This window comes from Hemicordylus capensis, chromosome 7, assembly GCF_027244095.1.
Source record: "Hemicordylus capensis ecotype Gifberg chromosome 7, rHemCap1.1.pri, whole genome shotgun sequence".
In the NCBI taxonomy this organism is placed as follows: domain Eukaryota; kingdom Metazoa; phylum Chordata; class Lepidosauria; order Squamata; family Cordylidae; genus Hemicordylus; species Hemicordylus capensis.
Window position 1 is genome coordinate 25,107,208 of NC_069663.1, and position 26,191 is coordinate 25,133,398.

The 26,191-nt window shown below is 51.3% G+C and overlaps 1 protein-coding gene across 7 annotated transcripts; it reads right to left on the minus strand.

The window, feature by feature from the left end:
- Positions 1-585: 585 nt before the first annotated feature.
- CLASRP (CLK4 associating serine/arginine rich protein) lies at positions 586-26,182 on the minus strand. Of its 7 annotated transcripts, none has more exons than XM_053268872.1 (22): positions 26,092-26,182; positions 23,955-24,050; positions 23,521-23,638; positions 22,459-22,556; positions 22,233-22,334; positions 19,986-20,065; positions 18,711-18,795; positions 17,802-17,947; positions 16,167-16,263; positions 15,647-15,725; positions 15,355-15,428; positions 13,635-13,676; positions 12,143-12,364; positions 10,233-10,493; positions 8,559-8,732; positions 8,016-8,055; positions 3,896-3,956; positions 3,699-3,757; positions 2,210-2,256; positions 2,026-2,108; positions 1,404-1,428; positions 586-776 (listed from the first exon to the last, which is right to left on the minus strand). In XM_053268872.1, the coding sequence occupies exons 3-22, from the start codon at positions 23,617-23,619 to the stop codon at positions 734-736; spliced, it is 1,917 nt and encodes a 638-aa protein (XP_053124847.1). In that variant the 5' UTR covers positions 23,620-23,638; positions 23,955-24,050; positions 26,092-26,182; the 3' UTR covers positions 586-733. The 7 variants fall into 7 exon arrangements, 5 of the variants coding, with proteins under 5 accessions (XP_053124847.1, XP_053124845.1, XP_053124844.1 ...); XM_053268870.1 differs by having other exon boundaries at positions 23,521-23,635; positions 26,092-26,181; XM_053268869.1 differs by having other exon boundaries at positions 23,521-23,635; positions 26,011-26,127.
- Between the last annotated feature and the right edge of the window lie 9 nt (positions 26,183-26,191).

The window sequence follows — 26,191 nt, forward strand, 5'->3', positions numbered from 1 at the left end:
TAGTCCAGCAACGTTGGGGGCCTGGCTAAGCTAACCAAGAGTTGTGTGAAAGTACTTCCTTTCATCTGTCCTGATGTACCTGAACAATCCATGTTATGGGGTAACCCACAAGTTGGTGTTGGTTGATGAAGTGCTGTCAAGTCAGTGCCAACTCTTGGCGACCACATAGACAGATTCTCTCCAGGATGATCTGTCTTCCGCTTGGCCTTTGAGGTCTCTCTGTGGTGCCTTCATTGCTGTCGTAGTCAAGTCCATCCACCTGGCTGCTGGTCGTCCTCTTCTCTTTCCTTCAACTTTTCCCAGGGAGGAAAAAGTCCTGTCCATTTTCTCCACACCATGCACACTTTTATAAACCTCTATCTTCTCCCCCCCTGACATTTTGCCTACACCAAAAGTATATATAGCTGTGCAATGAGAAGACAAGAACACTCACTTGTGCCATATGCCAGGCTCTCTCTGTGCTCAGAAAGCAGCAACGGATGCACTTCAGAGTCCATATTCAGCTTTTGGCCAAGGGAGGGTTACTTTTACTTACACATACACACACTTCTGAAGGCTCTTGGCAAGAGACAGCCACAAGCAGGGTTTTGTTTTCCTTTTTTTTGGTTTATTTTTCTGACATCTTAAAAACAAGAATAGTAGTTTACAGCATCATTACACAGCAGGATTACACAGGTCCCGGTGAACCAGAGAGGTGAGAAGCAGCCAACACAGCACTGCACCAGGAATCAACCTAATGGCGGTAGTGAGGGCTCCGGGATCGGGACCGTGAATGCCTGGAAGAGGCAGAAGCGTAGTCAAGTTAGATACACAAGTGAGAGTTTGGCCTCATAGTCACAACTCCTGTTTTCTATCATTGGTAGCAGAATGCTACTGTCGCTCGGTGATAAAAGCATCTGCTTTGCATGCAGATTAGTCTCTAATCAATCTCAAGGGGCTGTAAAGAGAATAAAATTAGATAACCATGTATAATGGCCTCGGCTTCTAAGAGAGAGGGCTATGAACAACAAAATATGGGCAAAGAACCATAGAAGCTCTCAACAAACGCAGGTACTGTGGGTGTATGGGAGAGCACCTCCAGCCTGAAGCACCACAGGTTAGCCGCCAATAAACCTGTGCAGTGCACACACATACACCCCTGCTTGTAACCTAGAGAAGGCACAACCTGTCTAAATTGAGGGTTCCAAAACTTAATTGACTCAGGAGCCCTACGGCCACTGGCTGGGGATGAGGGGAGTTGTAGTCCAACAACAACTCTGCTCTAAATGCTTCAGGCAGTTCAGAGAAGGTGAGGCCAGAAGGGGTTTCCACGCCTCCATTTTGGCGGCGCCAACAATGGGCCTGCTACTACCCCGACTCCACCCCCATGAGAAAAAAGAGTGATAGGCAAGAGCAGAATTTACCTCCTTGAAGAGCTATATTCTCGACCTATGAAAGACAAAAGGGGGGGGGTGTCAGAACTTTCCAAATTGCATCCCAGAAATTGTGCAAATGTGCCTCCTGAGGCAAAGAGAGCCGCTGATTTCTTAGGAAGGCAGAAGGGCCAAGAATGGGAAACAGCAGAAACCAGAAAGGTGGGGTGTGGGAGGTGCAGTACATTCCAAAGCCATTCCTGCCAAGCGACAGCTTCTACCACTTATTTATGGAAGCCGATTTGGGGAGGATGCAAGTGGCAAAAAATGGGCAGAGGTATGGCTGCCACTCAGCGTGTGCCGTTTTTGCCCAGGATTGGGAATCAAAACCTCTCAGACATTCAAGGCGAGCCAGATGAGTGTCACATGCCGCTGGGACCAAGGCAGGTCGGGAACCAGAGGGAGAGGTGACAGGGCAGCCGGCCCGCCCCTTGCGACATCCCAACACCCCACGAGGGGCGTGGCAAAGCCGCCGACCCCACGGGACAGCCGTCCTCCTTCCAGACAGGCTCCTCCCCCCTGCAGGGGCCTCGCGGTCGGGACCCCAACGGGGGAGGCCCCGCCTTCTCGCTGGGCTCCACACCCGCCCCTCCAACAAGCCCCTGGCACTCACTGTGACGCGGGGAAGGAGACCGGCTCTGGCGGCTGTACTGCCGCTCCCATTCCTCCCGCTCCTTCTCGCGACGCTCCCGCTCCCTGCCAAGCAAGACACGGGCCATTACCGACCGGCGCCCAACCCACTCCCCCCGCCCACCACTCCACACCAGGACGAGAAGGGAAACCCCGGGAGGCATTACTTCATCCGGATCTTCCGGGCCATGGCGCGCAACTCGTCTTCTCGCTCCTGGAAGGGAGAAAAGACAGATCACCAGTCAATCGATGGGTCACATACGGGGCCTGCGCAATGGAGGGGAGGCCAGTTCCCACATACGGCTGAACTGCTTTTGCATTCCACGCTAAGCACAAGTGGGAACGTCCTGCGATGAGAACACAACAGTTCCACAAGGGAACAGTAAGTAAGTTCTGCAGATCTGACTTCCCAGCCTGGAGATTTTATTCATTTATTATTATTATATTATATTATATTTTATTTTATTTTATTTTATTTTATTTTATTTTGATTGATTGTTAAATTTATATACCGCCTTTCCTTAAAACAATCCCAAGGCGGTTTACAGCAAAATTGAAAAACAAGATTGTAAAAAAGACACAATTAAAATATTAAGCGGAAAATATAAAACAAATCTTATTAAAAATCTAAAAAGCATAAAAGCAATACAGAGTACAAAGAGCAGCAGCAGAGACAATCAAATAAAAGCCTGGGTTAAAAGTCACGATTTAACATGCTTTCTAAAAGCTGTGATGGAGACCGAGGAGTGAATAACCACCGGGAGAGCATTCCAGAGTCTGGGGGCAGCAACAGAGAAGGCCCTGTCCTGCGTGCACGACAACCGAGGTGACTCAGCGATCCTGCGATGACATCACTGGGGATCTAGGGGTCTCTCTGTTCCTGGTCCTTGAGGGGTGGAGCTCTTGGGAAACACCCCTTGCTGCTCACTACAACTGCCCAGGTGGCAGCCCTGGCCATTACACTGCACTGGGAACTTCCACTGAAAGCCTAACATTCTGTGCCCAGGTAACCAAAATTCTGCACCAAAAAAAGGGATTCTTCTGGCAAGCTGTGCAAAATCGCACACACATTCCTTGTTCTGCACAATGTAGGATGCTAGTGCTGCTACACCCCAAGGAGCTTCTCCTTCTGACCCCTGGCAGTTGCACTTCCCAACAATTCTGGACTGCAAGACGACATCACCACGTGTCGCCTTGGTTCCCAGCCATCAAGGGCGGCATCCAGCTTCCCGCCGTGCCCAGGCCATGCTCTTTACTACCCCTCCTCAAAGTGGGTTACATGGAAAAACAAGACATACCATATTTTATGGACTATAAGACTCACTTTTTTCCTCGAAAAATATCTGCCAAAATTCAAGAGCGTCTTATATGTTTTAACAGTTTAATATGTTAAAACTCTGAAAAACTGGATTAAAATTAAGGTGCGTCTTATAGTCCGTAGCATTTTATAGTCCGTAAAATATAGTAAATAAGAGGGTCCCCGGTCCCCAAAGAGCTCACCATCTAAAAAGAGACAGAAGGCAGAGCCCAGAGGGCCAGTTGCTCCCTGTCCCCCGCTCAATCTAAGAGAATCACCACTTTGCTCCATTAACTGATACTTGATTCCTCTTGCAGAACAGCGCTTCCCAGCCACACCATCTTGTACTCACCACTTACCTGTCTTTCATGCTCTTGTTGCATCATCTTCTCCTGGGCAGCTTTTTTATCTGCTTTAACTGAAAAGAGGGGGTGGGGGCAGAAGTGGAGATTTAAGCAAATGCAGCAACTCGGAGCAGGGGGAGGGGGGGTGGGAGAGAGAAACCGCCCCTGGTGTGTCCTCACCTCTCCCTCCCTCCCGCCCCCAAGATGCTTACACTGCCGATTAAGCGCCTTCTGCATGCGTAGTTTCAGCTTCTCCTGCGGGGTCAGCTTGGGCTACAAGCAGAAGGTAAACACAAAGGTGTTAAGAGCTTGAGGGCCCAGATGAAGGGACCGTCAAGGGGGAGCAGGTGTGGGGAGCAGGGAGAAAAAAGAAAGAGAGAAAGGCCTCAGGAAAAACAAGCCTGTGAACAGCACCAATGGACAACAGTGAGAGAGCCTTCGTCAGCTGAACAGTCCCCTCCCTCTAAAGAAGCCGGAATATTGGGAGCTCCCAAGGAAGTCAGACACCCACCGCGCTTTCTCAAAAGGGCTTCTCATCCCCAGCAGGAAGGGGGAGGACACTCCCCACGCACAATCAAATGCAGCCAGAAGCCACGTGGAGGCCAAAGGTTCCTTGAGCCGTCGTGACCAAGAACTGGGCCCCCAATCAATAAAAAGCCGGCTTGCTTCAGGGGCCCACTAGAGGCGGGCGGGCGAGAGCAGCCCTCAGACATCCAGGCTGAGCAAGTGCAAGGGACTTTGCACACCAAGTGTGTGTCTACCATGGCAGCCCCCAATGGAGCAGGGTGGGCTTCAGGAAGAACTCTCTGTCAAGCTGAAAGATGATTTGGGGTCATGTTCCCTGGCCCAAACCATTCCAGGCCAAGAAGGACAAACCAATTCGTCAGGGGTTCTCAAACTCCGTCCGACCCACCAGATGGGCTAGGAACAACGGCCAAGTGCCATTGTGGCTGGGGATGATGGAAGTCGTAGTCCAACAACATCTGGGGGCCTAAGCTTGAGAACCCCCCGATACACCCAATGCAAGCAAGTCTGCTATTAATTTTGAGGATGGGTTGCAGAACAGCCTATGGGAGCAGTTCTCCACTCCTTCCTGGGCTGGGCTAGTCGCCAAGAGTGGCAACCTGGGTGACCCAAAACACAGGAACAAGATCATGCCTCCTCTTGGGGCACTTTGAAGTATGCCCACTCGCCCAATCTCTTGGTTGGAACCTTGAGAATCTCTGCTTTTCTCCTTTCGTATTTAAAAGCTAAGGTTCTAGCCTTCGAAGTTTTGGCCAAGACAAAACCAAAAGGAATAAGACAACAGAGCCCAAATTCATGAAGTTTCTTCAGCTCAAAGCTCCAGACAGCCTTGCATCACAGCCCAACTCGCTTTTGCAGGTTTGAAACACCTCCACAAAAAGAAATCATCATTGCAGAAGAAGGGTGACAGCAGCCATGCTTGTGGAAGGAGAGACCAGCAAGATGCATCTAAAACAGGAATTAGTATCTGCAGTCTGGGCCAGATGGGTCTTTCTTTGGCATTTGGCTGGCCTGCATTTCTAATTTACACTGGCACCTGTGAATCTGAGAAAGTGGATTCCAAGGATCTGCTACAGCTACCTGATGTAAAGGCTCGTCTACAATTAGAAACCTAAAAACAAATTCCTCCCTCCCGATCATCTCCCCTCCCTTCAAGTCACTCCAAGGAACCTTGTAGTTAGGGTTTAGGTGGGAAGCCTGTTCCAAGGCTGGCCTAGGACAAGGGTCCCCTACTTTGGCCCCCAGATATTGCCGACTACAACTCCCATCAACTCCCTTGCCACTAGGGCCAAAAGAGATGGTGGGAATTGCAGTCCAACAACATCTGGGGACCCCTCTCCTAGAAGATATCCAGGGCTCCTTGCAAGAGAGTCACCGTTGCTCAGCCTGAGGCAGGTCTGCAAAACAAATAGGAATTTAACCTAAGACGGTGGATGCCTCTCATGGGCACATCACTGGTGGGGGGAGAGAGAGAGACAGAGCGCCCAGTGGGCAAGATCAGACGCTCTCTGCCCCACATGGATGGATGGTAAGAAGCAAGAACATGTCTGGGATGCCTGCTCTGCCTCACACCTCCTCAGATGTCTACACATGGGTGCAATTTTCACAGGGCCCCATGTACCTAAAACCGAGTACCCGGCAACTACGCAGAGGCTGGAGCTCCAGAGCTAGTATCTGCTGAACTCTCCTGCAGGCATGAACTGCCCTGTCCGTTACCCCAAACCCAGAACTCGTCTTCTCAGTGTTCTGATCCCGACATCAAAATCCCCCCAAAATTCTCAACCATACACAGCCTGGTTGGTTATCTTGGCTTTTGCACGGGTCCCGATGCATGTAAATCCCTACCCACAGATTTTATTATTATTATTATTATTTAAGAGCTTGCCATTCATGATTTGCTCACTCATTTGAGACAGATCCGAAAAATCCCAAGCCTGCCAGGGACTGCCCTCTCTTTAGCCTCCAATTCACTTTGGACTGCTGAACCAAGTTCAAAGGTCATCGTTCCAGGGAAACCCACATAAGAACCTGCCAAACTAAGATGACCTAAGCTAATCTAAGCAAGAGGAGTAAACTCACCCATAGGTCCTAGTTCCAGTAGACGAGGGATACGACTACAATGCACTTGTCCACAAAATCCTTGCAGACCACCACCACAACCCCCATCACTGCTAGGTGGGTCCCAAGTTCAGTTCCCGCCACCTCCACTTAAGAGGATCTCGGGCAGCGGAGCTCAACATGATCTCTGCCAGATACCTCGGAGAGAGGCTGCCAGTTGGAGTCGGAAACTTTAGGCTAGAAGGGCCTATCTGATCCCATACCAAGCAACTTTATATGTCTCCAAGCGCCCATGTTTGGGTGAGATGATTGAGAGGGTAGTGGCTGACCAGCTCCAAGCGGTCTTGGAGGAAACCAATTATCTAGACCCATTTCAAACTGGCTTTAGGACGGGCTATGGGGTTGAGATGGCCTTGGTGAGCCTGACCTTTGCCATGGAACCAACAGAGGGAGTGTGACTCTGCTGGTTCTTTTGGATCTCTCGGCAGCTTTTGATACCATCGACCATGGTATCCTTCTGGATCGCCTGAGGGATTTGGGGACAGGAGGTACTGTTTTACAGTGGTTCTGCTCCTATGTCTTGGGTAAATTTCAGATGGTGGTGCTTGGTGACAGTTGCTCTCCTAAACAGGAGCTGCTGTATGGAGTCCCTCAGGGCTCCAGTCTGTCACCAATGCTTTTTAACATCTACATGAAAGCGCTGGGTGAGGTCATCAGGGGATTTGGTGCTGGGTGCTATCAATATGCTGATGTCACCCAAATCTATTTACTCTTGTCATCAATATCAGGAAATGGTGTTAGCCGCTTAAATGCCTGCCTACAGGCAGTAGTGGGCTGGATGAGGGTTAATAAACCCGTGGATATGAGAGGACTATCTTCCTTGGAGGCCTTCGGGAGAGCCTTAAGGACCCATCTTTTTAGCCTGGCTTTTACTGACATCTGGTTTTAATTGTGATCTGGTTTAAAAAAATTTTTTAATTTTATTTTAGTTGTTTTATTACGTGTTTTTTATCTGTAATGTAAGTCACCCTGAGCCACTTTAGGAAGGGTGATATTTAAATCCAATGATAAATAAATAAAATACATAAATACGTAAACACTTCTGTTCTCCCTCTGGCAGCCTGACACCACTCCAGATTTCCAGCAGGCTGGGCTGGGCACAGGCATATCGTTTCAGGAAGACAGCCATGACACACAGAAGGAAAGGGCTACGAGGAGCAGAGGGCAAAGCAGGATCCAGTTGGGTCCTGGCAGAGAAGATGCTGGAAGCTGCAGCTTCTTTGCAGGACTGGACCAACAACAGAAGTCAATTTCCAAGTGCAGATACAGAAAACACAAGGCCTTGCAATAAATAAGCCCAATCCCCTTCCCCATGCACTGAAAGCCTCCCAAATTAGCAACTTCTCCTGGCTTCGAGGCCTTCCTGGGAAAAACCATGCCTCCCAGAAAATAGAACACACAACCCCTTCGGCAATAACCCAGCTAACCACCACCCCCACATTGATCCTCTCGTGCCTGAAGCCCAAAACTCCTCAATGCTGGCCCAGGAAAGCTCAGACTTCAGGGTGCCTTTTAGTTCAGCAGTACAAGCAGACGCCAGAGAGAATCTGCATCTCTGACAGCACCTGAAGCAGTCCACTGTGGCCATTCCAGCTCCTCATTTATTTTTCCTGCTTCTCTATTGTTCCCCCGAGTTCTTTTCTGCAGTGATGGGAATTAAAAAGAGGTGAGGTTTAAATTCTTACTGACTTTGGCAGCTCCTGTCTCTTTACCACCAGCAGTTTCAGCCCTAGAAGGGGGTGGGAGAGGGAGAAAGAGAGATAACTGTTACAGCTCCAGCAGAAAGGGAGCACAGTGCCCAGAAAGAACCGACCACCAATCCCCAACCCACGCTTTTGCACTCAAGACGTGCTTGAAAGCACAGCAGGCAGGAAGGAGCACCCTGGTGAAACCTCAGAAGTAAAGAGGATTACAGAATATGATGATTTTTAGTCTTCGGCCAGGGATGGGGGCGGGGGGGGGTGTGTGGAATCAATCTCCTGCATAATAACTCTTCCCTGTGGCTAGATCATGCAGAAGGGACTGCTCAATGAAAAGAAAAACCACAGAAAGAATCGCAGAAATTCCGACAGATTGCAGAATTCCATTCTCCTTGGTGCAGAATCCAGTCATCTGCTTGCTTGGCTCTTTACGTAGTACACCCAGCCCTGGCGAGGGGCAGATGGAAGTCCAGAGAACTCACAAGGGGAGCATCAGGGCAGGGGAAGACGCAGAGATGCAGGCCCCACTCACTTTTTCAGTTTCTCCCCTACAGCGGGGGAAGCCGCAGGCCTCAGCGGTTTCTCTCTGGCCGGAGAAGCTGACCTGCTGCGGCTTCGCGATTCGCTGTCACTGCGGCTGCTGCTGCTCCAGTGCCTCCCTCCCCGGCTGCTCCACCGGTGGCGCTCCCCAGACCGGGAATGGCTCCTGGGGAAGGAGGAAAGACCGGTTTGTTAGAGGCCCACAAGGCCTGGCGATCAGGAGCACCACTGTCAGCCACTTCATTACTTGCATTCAATGCTGCTGCATTTAACCTGAATCCAAGGCTAGACTTTCCCCCCAAGGTTTTTTTTTTTTTAAATATATATTAGAAATCAGGAGGTTGTCTTAAATTCAGAGTCTTGTTCCTCTGGAGTAAATGCAGGTATACCCTGTATTGACCCTCTACTTTTTAAAAGGAGGAGTCTTAAATTCAGAGTCATCTTTGATCTGGGTAAATAACAGTATCTTCATTCATTATATTCCTGTACCATTTTGCTAATCAAAAGTGCTCCAAACTGTGTACAAATCGCTTGAACATCAAAAGTCACCATAGGACTGCTGGCAGCGGCGAGCTGCAAGGCCCCGAGGTGCCCCCAGCTGCTTGACCCCGGGGTCAGGTCACCAGCTAGCTCCATTTCTGCACTGACTGGGAGCAGCTCTGCAGACCCTTCCCGGCCTTGCCTGGAGATACCAGGGGCTGAACCTGAAACAGAGGGAACAGGCCTGCTGGATCAGACCCCGGCCACTCTAGTCCAGCATCCTATTTCACACAGTGCCCCACCAGATGCCCCAGATGAGAAGCCCACAGGGGAGAGCATGCCCACTCTCATAGGAACATAGGAAACTGCCATATACTGAGTCAGACTCTGTTGGTCTATCTCACTCAGTATTGTCTTCACAGACTGGCAGCAGCTTCTCCAAGGATGCAGGCAGGAGTCTCTCTCAGCCCTTTCTTGGAGAGGCTGCCAGGGAGGGAACCTGGAACCTTCTGCTCTTCCCAGAGAGGGGCTCCATCCCCTAAGGGGGAATATCTTCCAGTCCTCACACTTCTAGTCTCCCATTCAAATGCAACCAGGGCAGACCCTGCTTAGCTAGTGGGACAAGTCATGCTTGCTACCAAACTCTCCTCTCTCTCCTACTGCTACTCCCCTGCAATTGGTATTGAGAGGCATCGTGCCTCTGAGTCTGGAGGTGGCCCACAGCCACCAGACTAGCAGTCATTGACAGACCTGTCCTCCATGGTTTTATCTAAGCCCCTTTTAAAGCCATCCACACCCCGTGGCAGAGAATTCCACAGAGGAACTATGAGCTGCTGTGTGGAAAAGGACATCCTCTTGCCGGTCCTAAGTTTCCCGGCCTTCAGTTTCATGGGGTGACTCCTGGTTCTAGTGTTGTAAGAGAGGGAGGAAAAAGATTCTCTCAGTCCACTCTCTCTACTCCACACATCGCTTTACCCGCCTCTGCCGCGTCTCCCCCGTCAAGCCGCAATCCCTCCCTCTCGGCAGTCAGATAACCATCTCCCGCCACAAAAGCGCATCCTCACAAACACAATCCTGGCCGGGCGGAGGAGCCTTCCTCGAGGAGGACGCCCGCAGCCGTCAGCACCTGGGCTCACATCCTTCCAAGAGTGTCCCCCCCCACACACACACCCGCACCCCGCTTTACCTGGACCTGCGGCGGGAGCCGTAGCGCCAGCCCCGCTCAGTGGAGCGCGACCTGGAGTGGCGCCGCCCGTCCCGCGAGCCTCCTGCCGAGTAGCGCCGGGTTCTGCTGCGGGAGCGGGAGTATCTGTGGCTGCGGGAGCGGCCGTAGCGGCTGGCTCGGTGGTACCCGCCGGCCCGGTGAGAGCGGGAGCTGGAGCGGGAGCTGGACGAGGAGGAGGTGGAGGAGGTGGAGGAGGAGGAAGAGGAGGACGTGGAGCGACGCCTGGAAAGAGGAGAGAGGCCGCACTGGCTATTCATACGGAAGGCGAGTGGACTGGCAGGCAGCGGGGGGCGGGGAGCGAGGGGGGCGGCTGAGACGGTGCGCAAAGACGTCCGAGGCCGATGGGACCATGGCGGGAGAGAAGCTTCCAAGTTACCGACCGCAGAGGAGACACTCCCAGAGGCTCGGGTAGGCCCCCTTCGTAACCCCCAGCCCCCTGCTTTCGTTCTGCAATGCACTCAAGAGTGGAGGCGGAAAGCCCGGAAGACCCTGCAGGCTCCTGAGCAACTTGGTGCAGAAGGCCAGCCAGGGGGGGCGGGGAGGGCACTGGTCTACTGCAAGAGCCCCCCTGCTCAGCACTGGGCCACCCATTCCGTTCCTGAGCATCTCACTGGGGAAGGCGAAAGAAAGGAGTTTCTGGCTGTCTACGCTGTCAAGAAAAGCTCTCTCTCTCTCTCGCGCGCACACACACACACACACACACACACACACACACACACACACAGAGTTAACTGGTGGATTCAGTGCTACGGCAAGGTTCCTATGGGGCGAGAATGGGCAGGCTGACTGGACTGCAAGCCAGGTGAGATGCAAAACACACACCCAAGAGTCTGGAGCAGTTTGACGATGCCACGGGTTCCTGACCTTGAGTCCCCAGAAGCTGAACTACAACTCCCATCAGCCATTGTGGCCAGGATGATGGCGGCCGTAGTCAACAGCTGGGGGCCTAAGGCTGGGAACTCCGGGCACAGACAACTCCACACACCTCTAATCAAGGTAGCGGAAGTTGCCTCCAGGCATCCTCAAGCATACTGGGGAGCTCAAGAACAGGCTTCCAGAGCCCAGGAGAAGGACCTCCATTCTCTGTATAGCTCCCGGTCCATTGCCCCGCCTCCTGGCAATCACTCACCACAGTCAATACCCCAGAATTTGCAAGCAAAAGAAGGATGGACCTTCGCACAGGCTAGGACAGCCGTGGACAGAGGGCCATTCTCCCAGACATCTCGTTTTCTGTATGGAGGAGCAGTCAGTCACAGGACGAGCTCCACCACAGCCCAGACACAACTGGACCACCTCAGGGAGAACTAGGCTTCAGTCAATTGCGGGGTCTGGGCTCTCCAGCGTGCAGAACTTTAGGTTTTTTAAACTTGCAATAAACCAGTACCCCAGACCAGGGAGTGCCCCAAGAGAAAAGGAGGAAAGCATTGATATTAACCCCAGCCGACCCTGCTGGGCCTTGGGCCTTCTAAGTCCTTCAGCAAAGGAACAGAAGTGGAGGAAAACAAGATGGCGAGCAAGAGAGAGCTCCAGATTCAGGGCAGGGGTGGGGGGCGCTGGCTGACCCCCACCCACCTCAGTACCCCCGAGACCAACCACTCTCCACTTCCCAGCATTCCACAGGAACAGGGGTCTCATTTTCCCCTGGTCTCCTGGCCAGGTTCTGTATGGAAGGCGGGCTGCATGGGGATTGGCCTGAAGTGGCCAATGGGAATGCAGTTCTCAAATACTCAGTTCTCAGGTCTGAGCATTCAGGGAGGACGGCGGGTTATGGGGGGGAGGGGGGGTGAAAAAAACAAGATGTCAACCTTTGACCCCGGAACGGTCTCTGCTTTAAGGTTTGGGAAAGCGGAGCGGGTGCGAAAGTTACCGACCGGGAGGAGGCGCTATGACCTGCCGCAGCGCTGCCCTGCTGCACTTGGCTGGCGCGTGCCTTGCCGAGGGAGGCGGCTTTCCGGGGGGCTCCTCCGGCCTGAGCGGCTGCCGCTTCCTCGTCGCTGCCTCCGAAGCTGGTGATGAAAGTGATCTTCTCCTCGTGGCCCGGGGAAGGGGTGCGGGAGCGGGAGCGGGACTCGGAAGTCGATTCTGAGGGTGATCTGGAGGAGGGGGAGAGGGAGAGAAGGTCACGGGAGGGAGCCGCGGGGCAGGGCAAGCCCACTCTGAACCTGAGCAGTCTGTGCTTGGTTGACTAAGGAAGCCCCCCGGGGTACCCTGGCGAGTTTCCGACCTACAGAGCTAAGAGGGCACCCTCGAGAGCACCGACAGTGAAGTCTTCACTAACTTCTGGCGAAGCCAGGGTTTTCAAACTCGGGCCCCCAGATGATGCTGGGATGGAATTCCCAGCATCCCCAGCCACAACGGCTGAAGATCACTGTGGCTGGGAATGACGGGAGTTGTAGCCCAACATCTGAACCACACACCTGACTTGATCCTAAGGCTTTTAGTTCATAATGTTTTCAAAGCGTGATTGGTCGCCATTTCAAGTTGTTTTATAGGGTTTGATGTTTCAGTCGTTGTTAGTGCTTTTGACTTGTAAAAGCACGGCACATAAATGCAATAGATAAAACAGGTCAAATAAATTAATTAAATTAAACGTCCAAGGACCCCAGTTTGAGACCATCTGGGCTAAGAGATCCTGAGTATGCCCTCTTAAGAATACAACAGGGTACACAACCTCAGTGCTCCAGCTGTTTCTGGACTACAAATCCCATCATCCCCACCCACAGTGGCCAACAGACGAGGATTATGAGAGTTGTAGTCCAACATAAGCAGGAGGGTCAAAGTTGTGCAGCCCTGCAATACAAGCTCCTTGCTGGACCGGACCAGGCCAGAATCCACACTGTCCAGCATTCTGGGCAAGAATCCCAGCAGCTATCAGGTGCCCCCACCCTTCTGGTATGAATATGCATGAAGCTCCCTTTCCTCCAAAGACTTGACGCATTTCTTTATTTACCTCTCCTCCGGATACCAACTCCCACACACAGCGCTTGTATTCTACCAACTGATAATTTCCTGGATGCCAATGAAAATCTCCCCTTCTTAAATCCAAGGATTACTGAATAGTGCAAGGAATAGGCACTGGCCAGGCTCCCACAGTCCAAATGTCACCTCCAGTTTGCATTTGTATGTGGCCACTACTACGAGACAAAGCTCTTGTTGCACTTTGGCTGTTAGATTGGGAGGCACACTCACTCACTCACTCGCTCCTGTTTTCAGCTTTTCCACTAAGCAGAGTGTCTTGGACAACGCCATATTTCAGCTTTCTATTTCATGAAAAAGTTCCCAATTTTGATAAGCCCATAAGCACGTGTGCTGATCAGGGGAAGGCCCCAAGGGTACATGAGATGAGTAGCTGTGTCCACTCACCGTTTGTAAGGATCGTAGGTGGGACTGTCTCTCCGGGCATAGCTGTGAAGACAAGCGGGGGGGAGGGTGTCATGGGAGGTCTGCAAAAGCCAAACGGCTGTCCAAGCTCCCAGCAAGCACTTCTAGCCCATCTCAGGAAGAACAAAAACACATGTTCCTCTTAGTTGTCTCCAAACCAACCTCACAAGGCTGAGGACTCCATCGTTGGGAGGAAGCAGCATGTTTGCTGCCCCAAGCTTTTTGCGAGACGAGATAAAGACATAACAGTAACAATAAAGGAAAGGTTGTGCCGTCAAGTCGGTGTTGACTCCGGGTGACCACAAAGCCCTGTGGTTTTCTTGGTAGAATACAGGAGTGGTTTACCATTGCCTTCCTCCCGCACAGTATGAGATGATTGACGCCTTTCAGCACCTTCCTATATTGCTGCTGTCTGACATAAGAGTTCCCCATATTCTGGGAAACATACCAGTGGGGATCCAAACCTCTCTCAGCAGGTTGCTTCCCCGCTGGGCCATTATGCCATTACAATACAGCCCATAAAACAAAAAACATTTTGCTCCCCTTACGGAAACATCCCCAACGACTAATTGAAGCTTATGCATGGAGACATTTTCCTCCCTCTCTCACAACACTAAAACCAGGGGTCATCCCATGAAAATGAAGGCTGTGAAGTTTACGACTGCCAAGAGGAAGTACTTTTTCCACACAGCACATAATTCATCTATGGAATTCTCCACAGGATGTGGCGATAGCCACCAGCTTAGATGGCTTTAAAAGAGGCTTAGACAAATTGATGGAGGACAGGTCAACCGATGGCTACTAGTCTGGTGGCTGTGGGCCACCTCCAGCCTCAGAGGCACGATGCCTCTCAAAACCAGTTGCAGGGGAGCCACAGCAGGAGAGAAGGCATGCCCACACCTCTTGCCTGAGGGCTCCCCAGAGGCATCTGGTGGGCCACTGTGTGGAACAAGATGCTGGACTAGGCATGCTGGACTAGATAGGCATGGGCCTGATCCAGCAGGGCTGTTCTTATGTGCTTATGTTCCAAGCTATATAGTTTATGAAGAGGGTTAGCTGTCCCCATTACCTGTCGTCCCAAGGACTGTGGTCGTCTTGCCCCTTGGGGCTAGTATCGCCTCTGTCCTGGCTACCATGGTTCCTTATGACATGCCAGTGCATGCACAGTTATCACAAGGCCATGGGGCACCCAGCACTGGGGCACAGAACAGCCACTGCAAGCAGTGAAGGATGGACAGATGGGGCAGACACACATGAGGCAGAGGCTCAGAGGGCTGACAGAGTCCACGCTATTTCTGCTGAAGGCGGGCCCAAAGAACTTGGTGGAATGGGTTCACATTTGTACATAGGGTACAAATTCATTTGCTCTAGGTGGAAGCAGAGTTGAACAGCACAAGGGGCTCCTAGACCCAGAGGGGGAGATGATCCAAGGAAGCTCTCCTCCGGGAGGAGACGGGCAAAGCCACCTGCTCCAGGGTGCCCTCCTCTTACGGCTGAAGGCTTACTCAAGGTCTCAGGCGGTGTGCAGCCACCTCCCATCTGCAGAGGAAGCTGTATCCGCTGCCATCTTGGCCCTCATGTCAAGCGCCCTGTACGATGGAGGCCAACGTTTGCTCCGCTGCTCTTTAGCACTCTCATGGCAAGAGACAAGAACTGCCTGGCTCAAGGGCAGACACACCAGCCTGCGTCTTCAGAGTCTTACCTCGGAGGACTGATTTTCCTTCCTTTCAAGCGTTTCTCTCGGAATTCCCTCCTCTGTCGCCGAGAGCGACGGCCCTGGAAGAGAACATGGACCCGGGATAGATCGGAGGTGCCTCTTTGGGAAGAGGCCCTGCCCATCCGCACCCCGATGCTTCTCTCCCACAAACGGACGGTTGTCCTGCCCCTCCCTCGCCCAGATGCCAGGGCAGAATCTGGCGCAGCTGACTGTAAGATGGAGGTGAAGCAGTAAACTGGAAGGGCTTCCAAGTGCCTGTGGCCCCAGCCGTCCTCACCGAGTACATGGCCTTCTCCTCCTCCAGGGCTTTGGCATGCTTGATGGCTTCTGCCTCCTCTTTGTCCTTCCTCAACATTCTTCCAGGAAAACAGAAAAGGCAGAGGGAGAAAAAGAGGGAGATATTTATACCGGGAGGAAATGGCCCTTTAACACTTTGAAGGAACTATTCTAGCTCCCAATGTATTTCTCTCACACACACATTCATACTTCTATTTCGGGACGAGGCCTCATAGCTCAAAAGGCAGCCTAAAGCAGGGGTCGCCAACCTTGAGTCCCCAGATGCTGATGGACTACACTTCCCATCAGCCCCAGGAATAATAGCCAAAGGGATGGGCTGCCTTTCTCTGGGCTTCCCCCAGCTCTACAACGCAGGGGGAAATATCAACCTGGGTCCCTGGTAACCTAGGCAACTAATCCTTCACCCAAGCCCGTCTCCATGGAAACACGCGAGCAAAGATGCAGAGGAGAAGCCTGCACACTGGCTCATCTCCAGAGCCTCGAGGACTCGGACATCTTACCGGACAAAGTCTCCCTCTGCCATCCCGTAGGTGGTCGCCTGCTTGTTCAGGTCGGCCACTTGCTCCTGGTTGAGCTCGTCCACGTCAACTTCGACATCTGCAAGGAGTACGAGGGCACCCGTTCGCAGCTGCACCCTTGTAGGTTGACCCCCCACCCACCCCCAGGCCTGACAGCCCCCTTGGGCAACAGGCGACTTGGTCAGAGGCACAAAGGACTCCTGAGCAGCATTCCCGCTAACTGGGATTCCCAGGTGTTGTGGACTACAACTCCCAGAATCCCCAGGCAGGGATTCTCGGAGTTGTAGTCCACAACATCTGGGAATCCCTGTTAGAGGCAACGCTGCCCCTGAGGCAGTAAGACAGTCCCTACCCTTGGGCCAAGATCTCAAGAGCCACCTTTGGGGGGGCCACCAGGGGGCTGATCACCTGCCTGATCTTATCCCTGAATTCTGCTGCCCAAATCCTTCACCATTCGCAACACTCTGACCCTGTGCTACACCCGAAATCCCTACCTCACCTTTCTGTCTGTTCCCAAATCCAGCATGATTTTTAGCCGGGCTTTTAGTAATCTCTGAATGTTTTAGATTTTTAATTGCTGTTTTAATAGTTGGGTTTTATACTGTTTCCATTGTGTTCATTTTTGTGAACCGCCTAGAGCCTTTGGAGTCAGGCGGTATATAAATTAAATAAATAGAAATAGAACAAACTAATAAACATATAAAATAAATAATAATAAAAAGATGATGATCCCCTCACCTCAAACCCTCCCTGTGACCTTGCCCCTCTTCTCCCCACTTCCCCCTTTTCCTGACAACTCTCTGCCTGGGATCTTTGTTCCGCCACCTCCACCTCCCTCAGCCATCCAAAGGTTTCCTGCTGTCTCAAATGACGCCATCCTTTCTTCCTGGCTGCGCCTTGGGCTCAGTGTTGTGATATATTTTGACTGGCTTTCGATTCAACGGCAGACAGGAGCCAAGGAAGCTGCCTTAGACTGAGTCAGACCATTGGCCCATCTAGCTCAGTGCCGTCTACACAGGCCGGCAGCAACGTCTCCAAGGTTGCAAGCAGAAGATACCTGTCCCCAAGATCACAATGTGTTTTTGGAAGTTTGCCAGGTGGCATTGTACAGGAGCAGGGGGAGAAGAGAACGGGGGCTGGTATTCTTTTGGAAAACAAATGCCCAGACCCCACAACTGCACCCCCGCCCCGCCCGGGCACAGCCAATTAGTCCTGTGGTTCTGCTGGGAGGCCGATTTGTTCCGAGTGCCACACACCTGCCAAAGCCAATCCAGGACACTAAAGACAGGAAGAGGAAGCAGGGAGGCAGGGAGTGTGTGCTGATGGTAAGAGTGCCAGAAGTCTGGGAGAAGCTATTGCGAAGGAAGAAGTGGCAAAGGCTACTGGGAGGGAGAAGGAACTTGGCCACAGGTGACCCTGGCTCTTTGCATAAGCATGCTGGACACCTTCTCCAACAGATGACGTCTGCCATGTGTGTGAATGGTGCAGGCATGCCCAGTGTTCAACAGAGAGACCCAGTAGCAGATGCCCCAGATCAGGTGGTAACCGCAAGGCAATGCTAGGCTTCTAACTTCGCTAAAGTCCACTCCAAAAACCAGAGAACCTTTGGAGACGTACCGATATCAGGGATAACTTCATCCTCGTCTGTGTTGCTGTCTTCCTCGGAGTCTTCCTCCTCCGTCCGTTTCTCGGACAGGTTCTCCAGCTCTGCCACTGTGCTGTCCTCGTACGTGTAGCCGATCGAAGCCTTCTTCTCCGCTAGCCTGGTGGGACCAACACACCCCGTTACATACATGCCGGCTGGAGTCTGCAGGGCCAGCACCTGGGCATTCAGAGCTTCTGCCCTCACTTCCAACCCCCTTTCTTTCTTTTACAGATCGTGGCTTTGCCCAAAACCCAGAGGAGGAGACAAATACCTGCACTTGCTAAACGGGGCATGGCCTGAATTCATGTTGCCACCAAGATTTAGGAGAGGAGAGCTGGTCTGGTGGTAGCAAGCATGACTTGTCCCCTTTGCAAAGCAGGGTCTGCCCTGATTGCATATGAATGGGAGACTAGAAGTGTGAGCACTGTAAGATATAGTCCCCTCAGGGGATGGAGCCGCTCTGGGAAGAGCATCTAGGTCCCAAGTCCCCTCCCTGGCAGCATCTCCAAGATAGGGCTGAGAGAGATTCCTGCCTGCAACCTTGGAGAAGCCGCTACCAGTCTGTGAAGAAGATACTGAGCTAGACCGACCAATGGTCTAGCTCAGTATATGGCAGCTTCCTATGTTCCTAAAATTCAAAGCAAATTAGGAGGTTTCTCCTCAAGCAAAGATATCTGAGAGATTCTGAGGGAAAATCAACGAGTTTTGATAAGAGGATCAGATTTTTCTCTAAGCCATCATGCTTGGGAGGGGAGGGGGGGAATCTTACGAACCTAGGAAGCTGCATTATACTGCGTCAGGCTATTGGTCCTTCTAACCCCAAACGGCCTACTCGGACCAGCAGTGACTTCTCATCCTTCCCTGCTGTCCAAGGCACTCACTTCTTTTTCTCATCCTCATTGGGCTTCTGGAGTCCCCCGTACAGCTCATCAATGTAAATCTGATAGAGACACTGCTCCTCCGAGACTGCAAGGCAAAGAGGCAAAGCAGGTCAGCGTGAGAATCCGGCTTATCAAGGGCAAGGAAGACGAGGGGACTGGAAGGACAACACGGCTCGCCCACCCCCAATACGGCCATGCCAGGAGGGAGGGAGGGAAGATCCGCTAACCAGGGAAACAGACACTCCGGGTAGGCAGGTCAGGCTTCCCTGCAATCTGCCTCCCGGATTTGATATGCCATCCCCCCACCACTCAAGTAGGAAAGCACATCCCCAGGGCAGAGACATTCAGCAGACGGGACCAGCAGAGGGCCTTACAAGGCCGCAATGCTCCCAGAAGAAGGTGGAGAGTGATGGTGGGGTCCCGTTCTCTACCAGCTTGCATCAAGTAGAGATTCTATCCTAGCTGCACAGACACCTAGGAAACATTCTCGGGAAATTTGTTCAGGTCCCTTTGTTGAGTAAACGGGGTGGGCGGGAGGGAAATAGCTAGTCACATCCCAATTCCTGAACTGCAGCAAGTACCAGTTGGGGATGTGCAGAGCCGGTTCAATTACGAACCAGGCTGGTTTGAGCAGTTCTATCACAAACCTCTTCCAATCAGTTTAAGCTGGTTCATCAACCGCCACCGCCCCCAAGTAGGCTCGACTCAATCAATTTGGGGACCCATGGTTCGGTCCGAATTCGGACTGAATTGTGGCAAACGGTCAATGCACACCGCTAGTGCCGGTGAGTTTCACCATCAAGAGTTATTCCTACTGCTCATTTAGGGGACTATCTATCCCACCCAGCATCTAGGCTGCTATACCTTCTATCCCCTAGACTGCACCCAGATCAACGAGTCCCAAGTGACACTTCAATCCCAAGGACTAGAACATACAGAGTCCTCCCTCTCTTCGAAGCAGCCGCTTGGAGCCCAAGAATACTGACATAGGATGCTGCCTTATATCGAGACAGGCCATTGGTCCATCTGGTATAGGATTGTCTCCTGGCTGGAAGGAGGAAACTTGAACCTGTGCTTTACAACTGAGCTACTGTCCTTCCCCAAGTCAACCCTCCCCTTAAATGGTTTGCTTGTTTTTTAAGATCAGTCATCTGGGGTGTTAAATTTTAGCTGCCTTGAAGAAGAGCAACAGAATGCTCAACGTATACGTCCTGCGCCTCTCCCCCGACCACACCTCCGCACTCTACATCAAGAGGAAAGTCCAGAGGAACTTACTGCCAGCAAAGTCGTTTTGCACCAAGCCTCTGTACCTTTCGTAATTGCATTTCTTCTCATCAGACTCTTGTTCTGGGGAGCTGGAGAAGTGAGAGGCAGAGACTGGAATTAGAACCCCACAGCGCACAACCAAGTCGCAAGAACATAGTCCACATTTCATTTGACACTTCTCACTCAGAGCTGGTCATCCAGAGCTGGTTCCATCCCAATGGAACACAATCCCAAACACTTTCTATTCTCTGGGGGAAAAAATTCTACCTCAGCAGAAACTGCCCAAGGTTAAAGCATTCCGGGAATGAAATTCCTGTGCCCTGCATGGCTTCCTGCTATGCCCCAAGGTCACCCAGTCAATTCTCTCCCACCATCTCAAAAGCATGCTCCCTGCCTCTACAGTACCGCATAGAGACAGACCCATTCAAAATGTTTTAGGGCCAGGATTCAAAAAGCAACTTTTGGTTGGCACAGGGGCACCTCACGCTATTTACTTTCTCTGAACAGTCGGCCTTCCGGCCCTAGCAACTGTTTGAGATGATTACTGGCTGCACGTCTACCTCCCACATCCTCCGCGGGGCTCAGGGTCCTCCCTGTGCAAGGCCTCATCCCAGTCCTAGCTTAACAACCCAACGAGGTAGATCAGGTTGAGAGCGCAACAGGCCCAAAGTCATTTAGTGGGCGTCCTAACCACGTGGGGGTTTGGACGTCTCTCCCTCCTAGTCCAACACTGCTGCCACATTGGCTCTCTTAACAAAAAGGAATGTGCTAAGCTACCTTGGAGGGAAGATGTTTCCCGCAGATTTGGAGCACTGGTCCATCGAGTAACAGGGCTGCACAACGTCAGCCCTCCAGCTGCTGCTGGACTACAATTCCCATCATCCCCGACTACTGGAGATTGTGGCTAGGGATGACAGGGGTTGTAGTCCAACAACACAGCTGGAGGGCCAAAGCTGGGCAGCCTGGTCCAGTCCCATGTTGGGTACTCTAAACGGCAGCAGCTCTCCAAGGTCCTGGACAGAGAGAAGTCTTTCTGAGCGCCGGCTACCAGAGATCCCCCTGACTCCGGGGATGGAGCCGCCACTCTGGGAAGAGCAGAAGGTCCCAAGTTCCCTCCCTGGCAGCATCTCCAAGACAGGGCTGAGAGAGATTCCTGCCTGCAACCTTGAAGAAGCTGCTGCCAGTCTGTTAAGACAATACTGAGCTAGATAGACCAATGGTCTGACTCAGAATATGGCAGCTTCCTATATATTCCTATATCCTTTTTAGCAGGAGATGCTGGAGGTTGAACCTGGAACCTCTGCAAAGGACGTGCCCTTCCACTGAGCTCAAAGTCCTCTTGAGGTCACGTAATTAGCTGCATGATTCTTTGGATCCTGGCCCAACAAAGCCAAACATTAAAGTTCAACATAAAGAACACACATTAAAAACATGTGTAACGCATGAAGATTCGCACATCACTGTATTCATTGGTTTCGCTTATACCCAATAAAATCTTCATTGACAGTTGTCTTCACCTCTTAGTGATGCATTTCATTTGAATACCTCAACCAAAAGAGAGAGAAATGTGTTCAAGCAATCACAGTTAGGATTGCCACAGATAAAGTGTGCTGTCGAGTTGGTGTCGACTCCTGGCGACCACAGAGCCATGTGGTTGTCTTTGATAGAATCCAAGAGGAATTGACCATTGCCATCTCCCGTGCAGTATGAGATGATGCCTTTCAGCATCTTCCTATATCGCTGCTGCCCGATATAGGTGTTTCCCTTCGAACTGGCAACCTCTGGCTTGCTAGTCAAGTCATTTCCCTGCTGCACCATTAGGGGGCTGAGGATTGCCATAAGCATGCCTAAATTCAAATAATACAGGAGCACAATGCTGGTGCTGGGTTTTGAATGCAGATGTGAGGGGAGGGGATTGCATGCCTCATCAGCCCACCCTCCTCTGAAAGAGTAGAGCCACCACTCCAGAGATGAATTCTCAAAGTTCTGGACATCTGGACTTCTCAGTCCTGCCAGTATATTAACACAACCAAAGCATTCACTATGCAAAAGGCTACAGAACTCTGACCTCTGCCTACCTGGCAGAGAAACTGACCCTACTATTTGGCTTCATGCACAGTAACTTATCGCTCCAAGATGGAAGACAGAGAGCCTCTTTGCCTCACTTTCAGCCTTCAATTAACCACTTGACTGCACAAAAATCAAGAGACCGAAGCAAGGCGCTGCTCATCTCAGGAATATCAACAAGCACCTTACATTGGGTTCAGCAGTGGAGGAGTATACATGGGGATGTAGTCCAGGTGGGCTCGAACATCAAACCGGTCAATCATGTTGTTGGTATCCCCCTGCCACGGCATCCTGAAAGGGATAGAATAGCAAGGGAAGGGTTAGAAGTCTAACAAGTCAAGGGAAGCCCCTTGCTTTCAGTAGGCAAGTTTCCATTTTGCTGACACAGAGCTGAAAGCTACAGAGAGCTACTCACATATTCACGGGGCTTTCAGCAGCAAGAGCCACAGCGGAATCCAAGTGGACCTTGCATGCCCGGCCGTGGACCTGCAGGAACTGGGCCGGGTCTTTTTTCTAGAAGGGAAGGATCAAATAGGATGAGTCTGCAATTTCTTAAGAGCAGGATTCTTCAAGTCATTTGTTAAGCTGAAGTCAGAGAGATGCATTTCAGAATTGTCCCTCCTCTCAAGTATTTTCATTAGATTCCTTCAAAACTGGGGGAGGAAGGAGGGGACAGAGAGAACTACAGCGGAACTCTCTTGGTTGGAAACAGGAGTTTTACATGGTGACACTTGATCAATTACCACAGTTTACTTTTACAACATCCCATGTGCTAGTTCTGTAGTGAAACAATCTCTTGCCATTTTTAATCCATGTCACAGCAAATGCCCAACACTTGGCAAGTGCCTGGCAACTTAGATGTGCCAGTGAGTGTTGACCACCATTTAAATACAAGTGCTGACATTCACTGATGTCTGTACAATATGCAAGGAGTCACTAGAGTGCTAGACTAGAGCTGGGGAGGGACAGGTTCAAATCCTTACTCTGCCATGAAGTTCACTGAACAACTCTGGGTCAGTCAGCCTAACCTATTTTAGAGGGCTAGTTAAGAGTTTGGGCAACAACCATTCTGAAACTCAATGGAGGAAGGACAGGGATCCATCTCTGTCTCTCACTCACACAGACAGACTTTATTTTTATACTCCCACTTATTTTCAGACATTCACAAAGTTTGTCAACACCCACCAATTTTGGACACTTGCTCAATGCAGTCATACAACTGGAAACAAGTAACCCGCCCCTAGTATTGGGCAAGGCATACATTATCTATCTAGAAGGGGATTCTGCAATACTGTCCAGCAGCACTTCATCCCTTAAGGGTAGCAACATATCAAAGCACTTGCCTTACAAACCTGGCTTTTGCTCATTTGCCCAAGATTTCTGGTTGGCAGGAAGAGAATGGATTAGGCAAACAGAAAGGTTAATCATGAGAGATCAGAGTTTCCCCCAGATTAGAGCCTACGTGGAGAACACTCACTATCTTTTCATAATACTCCCTCCGACGCTCGGCTCGCTTCTTGTAATCCACCATCATCCCCCGGAGCTTCCGCTCATGTTTTCGGGCTTCGTGCCACATCCTGCCGTTCTCCAAGCTGCTGAGGGGAAGAGAACCCACACACATTATTGGGGCTTCAGACAGACATATTTCCTGGATATCTCCTATTCCAGCATATCTCCTTTCCTGGAGATGCTGCCAGGGGCTGAACCTAGGACTTCTACATGCAGAGCAGGTGCTATAGCACTGAGCTATGGCTCATTCCAGTCAGAGAGCAAATCCAAATCAGTAGCGAAAAGCAGAGCATGCCTGCAATGGTGACACCTCAGCTACCAGATATCCGAGAAGTCCTGCTGGAAATGGATACTCAGCAGTCAGAACAGATGGGAACCCAGACATGCAAAGTCAATACTCACCGAGCAGGAACTTGGGGGACGTCAAAAGGGATGCTCTTCTTTCCACCACGCACAGCACATGAAGGGACCTGTCCAGATTTTTGCAACTAGAGTAGGCTACAGAAATGGGAAAGCAAAATGGGTCTGGGATGCAATCTTTAATTTAGCCAGGAAGGCTGAAAATAACCACTGTTGTAAATCATCCCCATATGTATACAAATTGGCTTCCTGCTTTCTGAGTTTCTGCATTTGAACCAGGGAAGCAGGTTATGACTCTGCTTTTGTGGGGTGGGGGTGGGATTAGATTAGACCTTTGAAATCAGCTCAGTGGGCGAAACTCTCCAGTGCTCTCAAACAGCAATTTAAAAAGTCACCTCACTACCTGCAGGCAGGAAGCAGGAGTGCATTAACAAGCAGCATTAATAGAGGCAGAGGTGCCCTTTGAATTTCACTGACTAACTGAAAATAACAGCTTTCAAAGACAAACTGCTCTCCTGCCACCAATTCAGACTCGTCTTAAACTAGCAAAACCCTCTTCACCCTGATCTCTGCATGCCCCAGTCACCCTCACAGACACTTGGGAAACTGAAACACAGCTCATCATCCTCAGAGGAAGCATATTTGCAAGAGAAGAAGAGGGAGGAAAAATATGATAATTCTGAATTAATACGTCACACAGCATACTTGGCAAATAATAGTCAAACGATGGATTATTCCATTAGTACTAAGAACAATATTCTAAGAATCAAGAACAATGAAATGAAGCAAACACGGCTAACAGTCCAGTGCTGTGAGAATTTCCCTACTGGAGAGATCAAAGGTCCATCAAGCTCAGCATCCTGTTCCCCACAGAAACCAACCAGATGCCTCTGGGAAGCCCAGGAGAGCCTGCCGTTCCTTCCCAGCAACTGGCATTCAGAAGCATGTTGCCCCTCAGCCTGGAGATATGGGAAGAGAGAGCAGCTTGGAACCTGGACTGTGGCACCAACCACCAGGGACCTGAAAACTCTGAAGATCAACATGAGGGCTGCTTGTGCAGGTTGCCACCTTCACCATTAGCCAGACCCAAGTCCATCCATGGTTCTTTCTGCCCCTTTTGTCCCGATAAAAGAAGCTCTACTATAGCACCAAATGCCAAGAACCTGAAGACTATGAAGATTAACACAAGGACTGTGACTGCACTCTAGCATCCATCTACAGCTCCTTCTGTTGCTTCCCTCTGGAAGGAAGACCCCTGGACTAAAGGAGCCAATTACCAGGGACCAGAAGACCACAGATCAACAGAGAGATTGCTTCTATGGGCTCACAAGGTTACCATCAGCCAGCCCCCCCAAGTCCACTCGGAGCTCCTTCTCCCTCAGGAGCAAAGCTGCACAACTCTGGCCCTCCTGCAAATGCTGGACTACAACTCTCATCACCCGAGACTGCTGACCGCTGGGGGTGATGGGAGTTGTAGTCCAACAACATCTGGAGGAGCCAAAGTTGTGCAGCCTTGCTCTGGGGTGGGAGGAACCTGGACTGCAGCACCAACTGCCCAGGGCCAGAAGAAACTGCCAGAGACACACCAGTGCCATCCTAAAGACATGTATTATTATTTCTTTAATGCATTTTCCTACCACCCCGTCAGCATTCCCTCTAACAGGGCTTCCCAGATGCCGTTGACTACCGCTCCCATACTCCACAGCTGCAATGGCTTTTGCTAGGGGTTATGGGAGTTGTAGTCCACAGCATCTGGGAATCCCTGTTAAGAGGGGACACTGCACCCCATGTATAAATCTCTGGGCGGTTTGCAATCTTAAAACACAAAATCACAATGATAAATCAATTAGAACCGGGTTGTTGTTTTTCTTAAAAGAATTTTAAAAATCAAACTAAATAGCTTTAAGACTAAGAATTAAAAGCCTGATTAAACAGGGAGGTCCTCCCTAGGGTCTGGAAGGAGTTTGACATAAGATGATCTATAGGGCAGCCCCAGCCCAGCCCAGCCCCACACGCAGGGGGGCCACTGCCCTGCCCTGCCCCCAGCCCCCGCCCCGGCCCCGGCCCTCGCCCTCCCCAGCAAATAGGCCTCGCCCACCTGGCTGCGAGCGGCCCACCCTCGCCAAGCCCGCCCCTGGCAACAATCCGCGACTAGAGGACAGCGGAGGCCACCGCTCACCCTCCCAAAAGAGTCGCAGCGCCCGATCCGGAACCGGAAGCCGCTGAGGGCACAGCGAGTAGGGAAGGAGGGAGCGTCCCCTCGCCGCGGCCGACGAGTT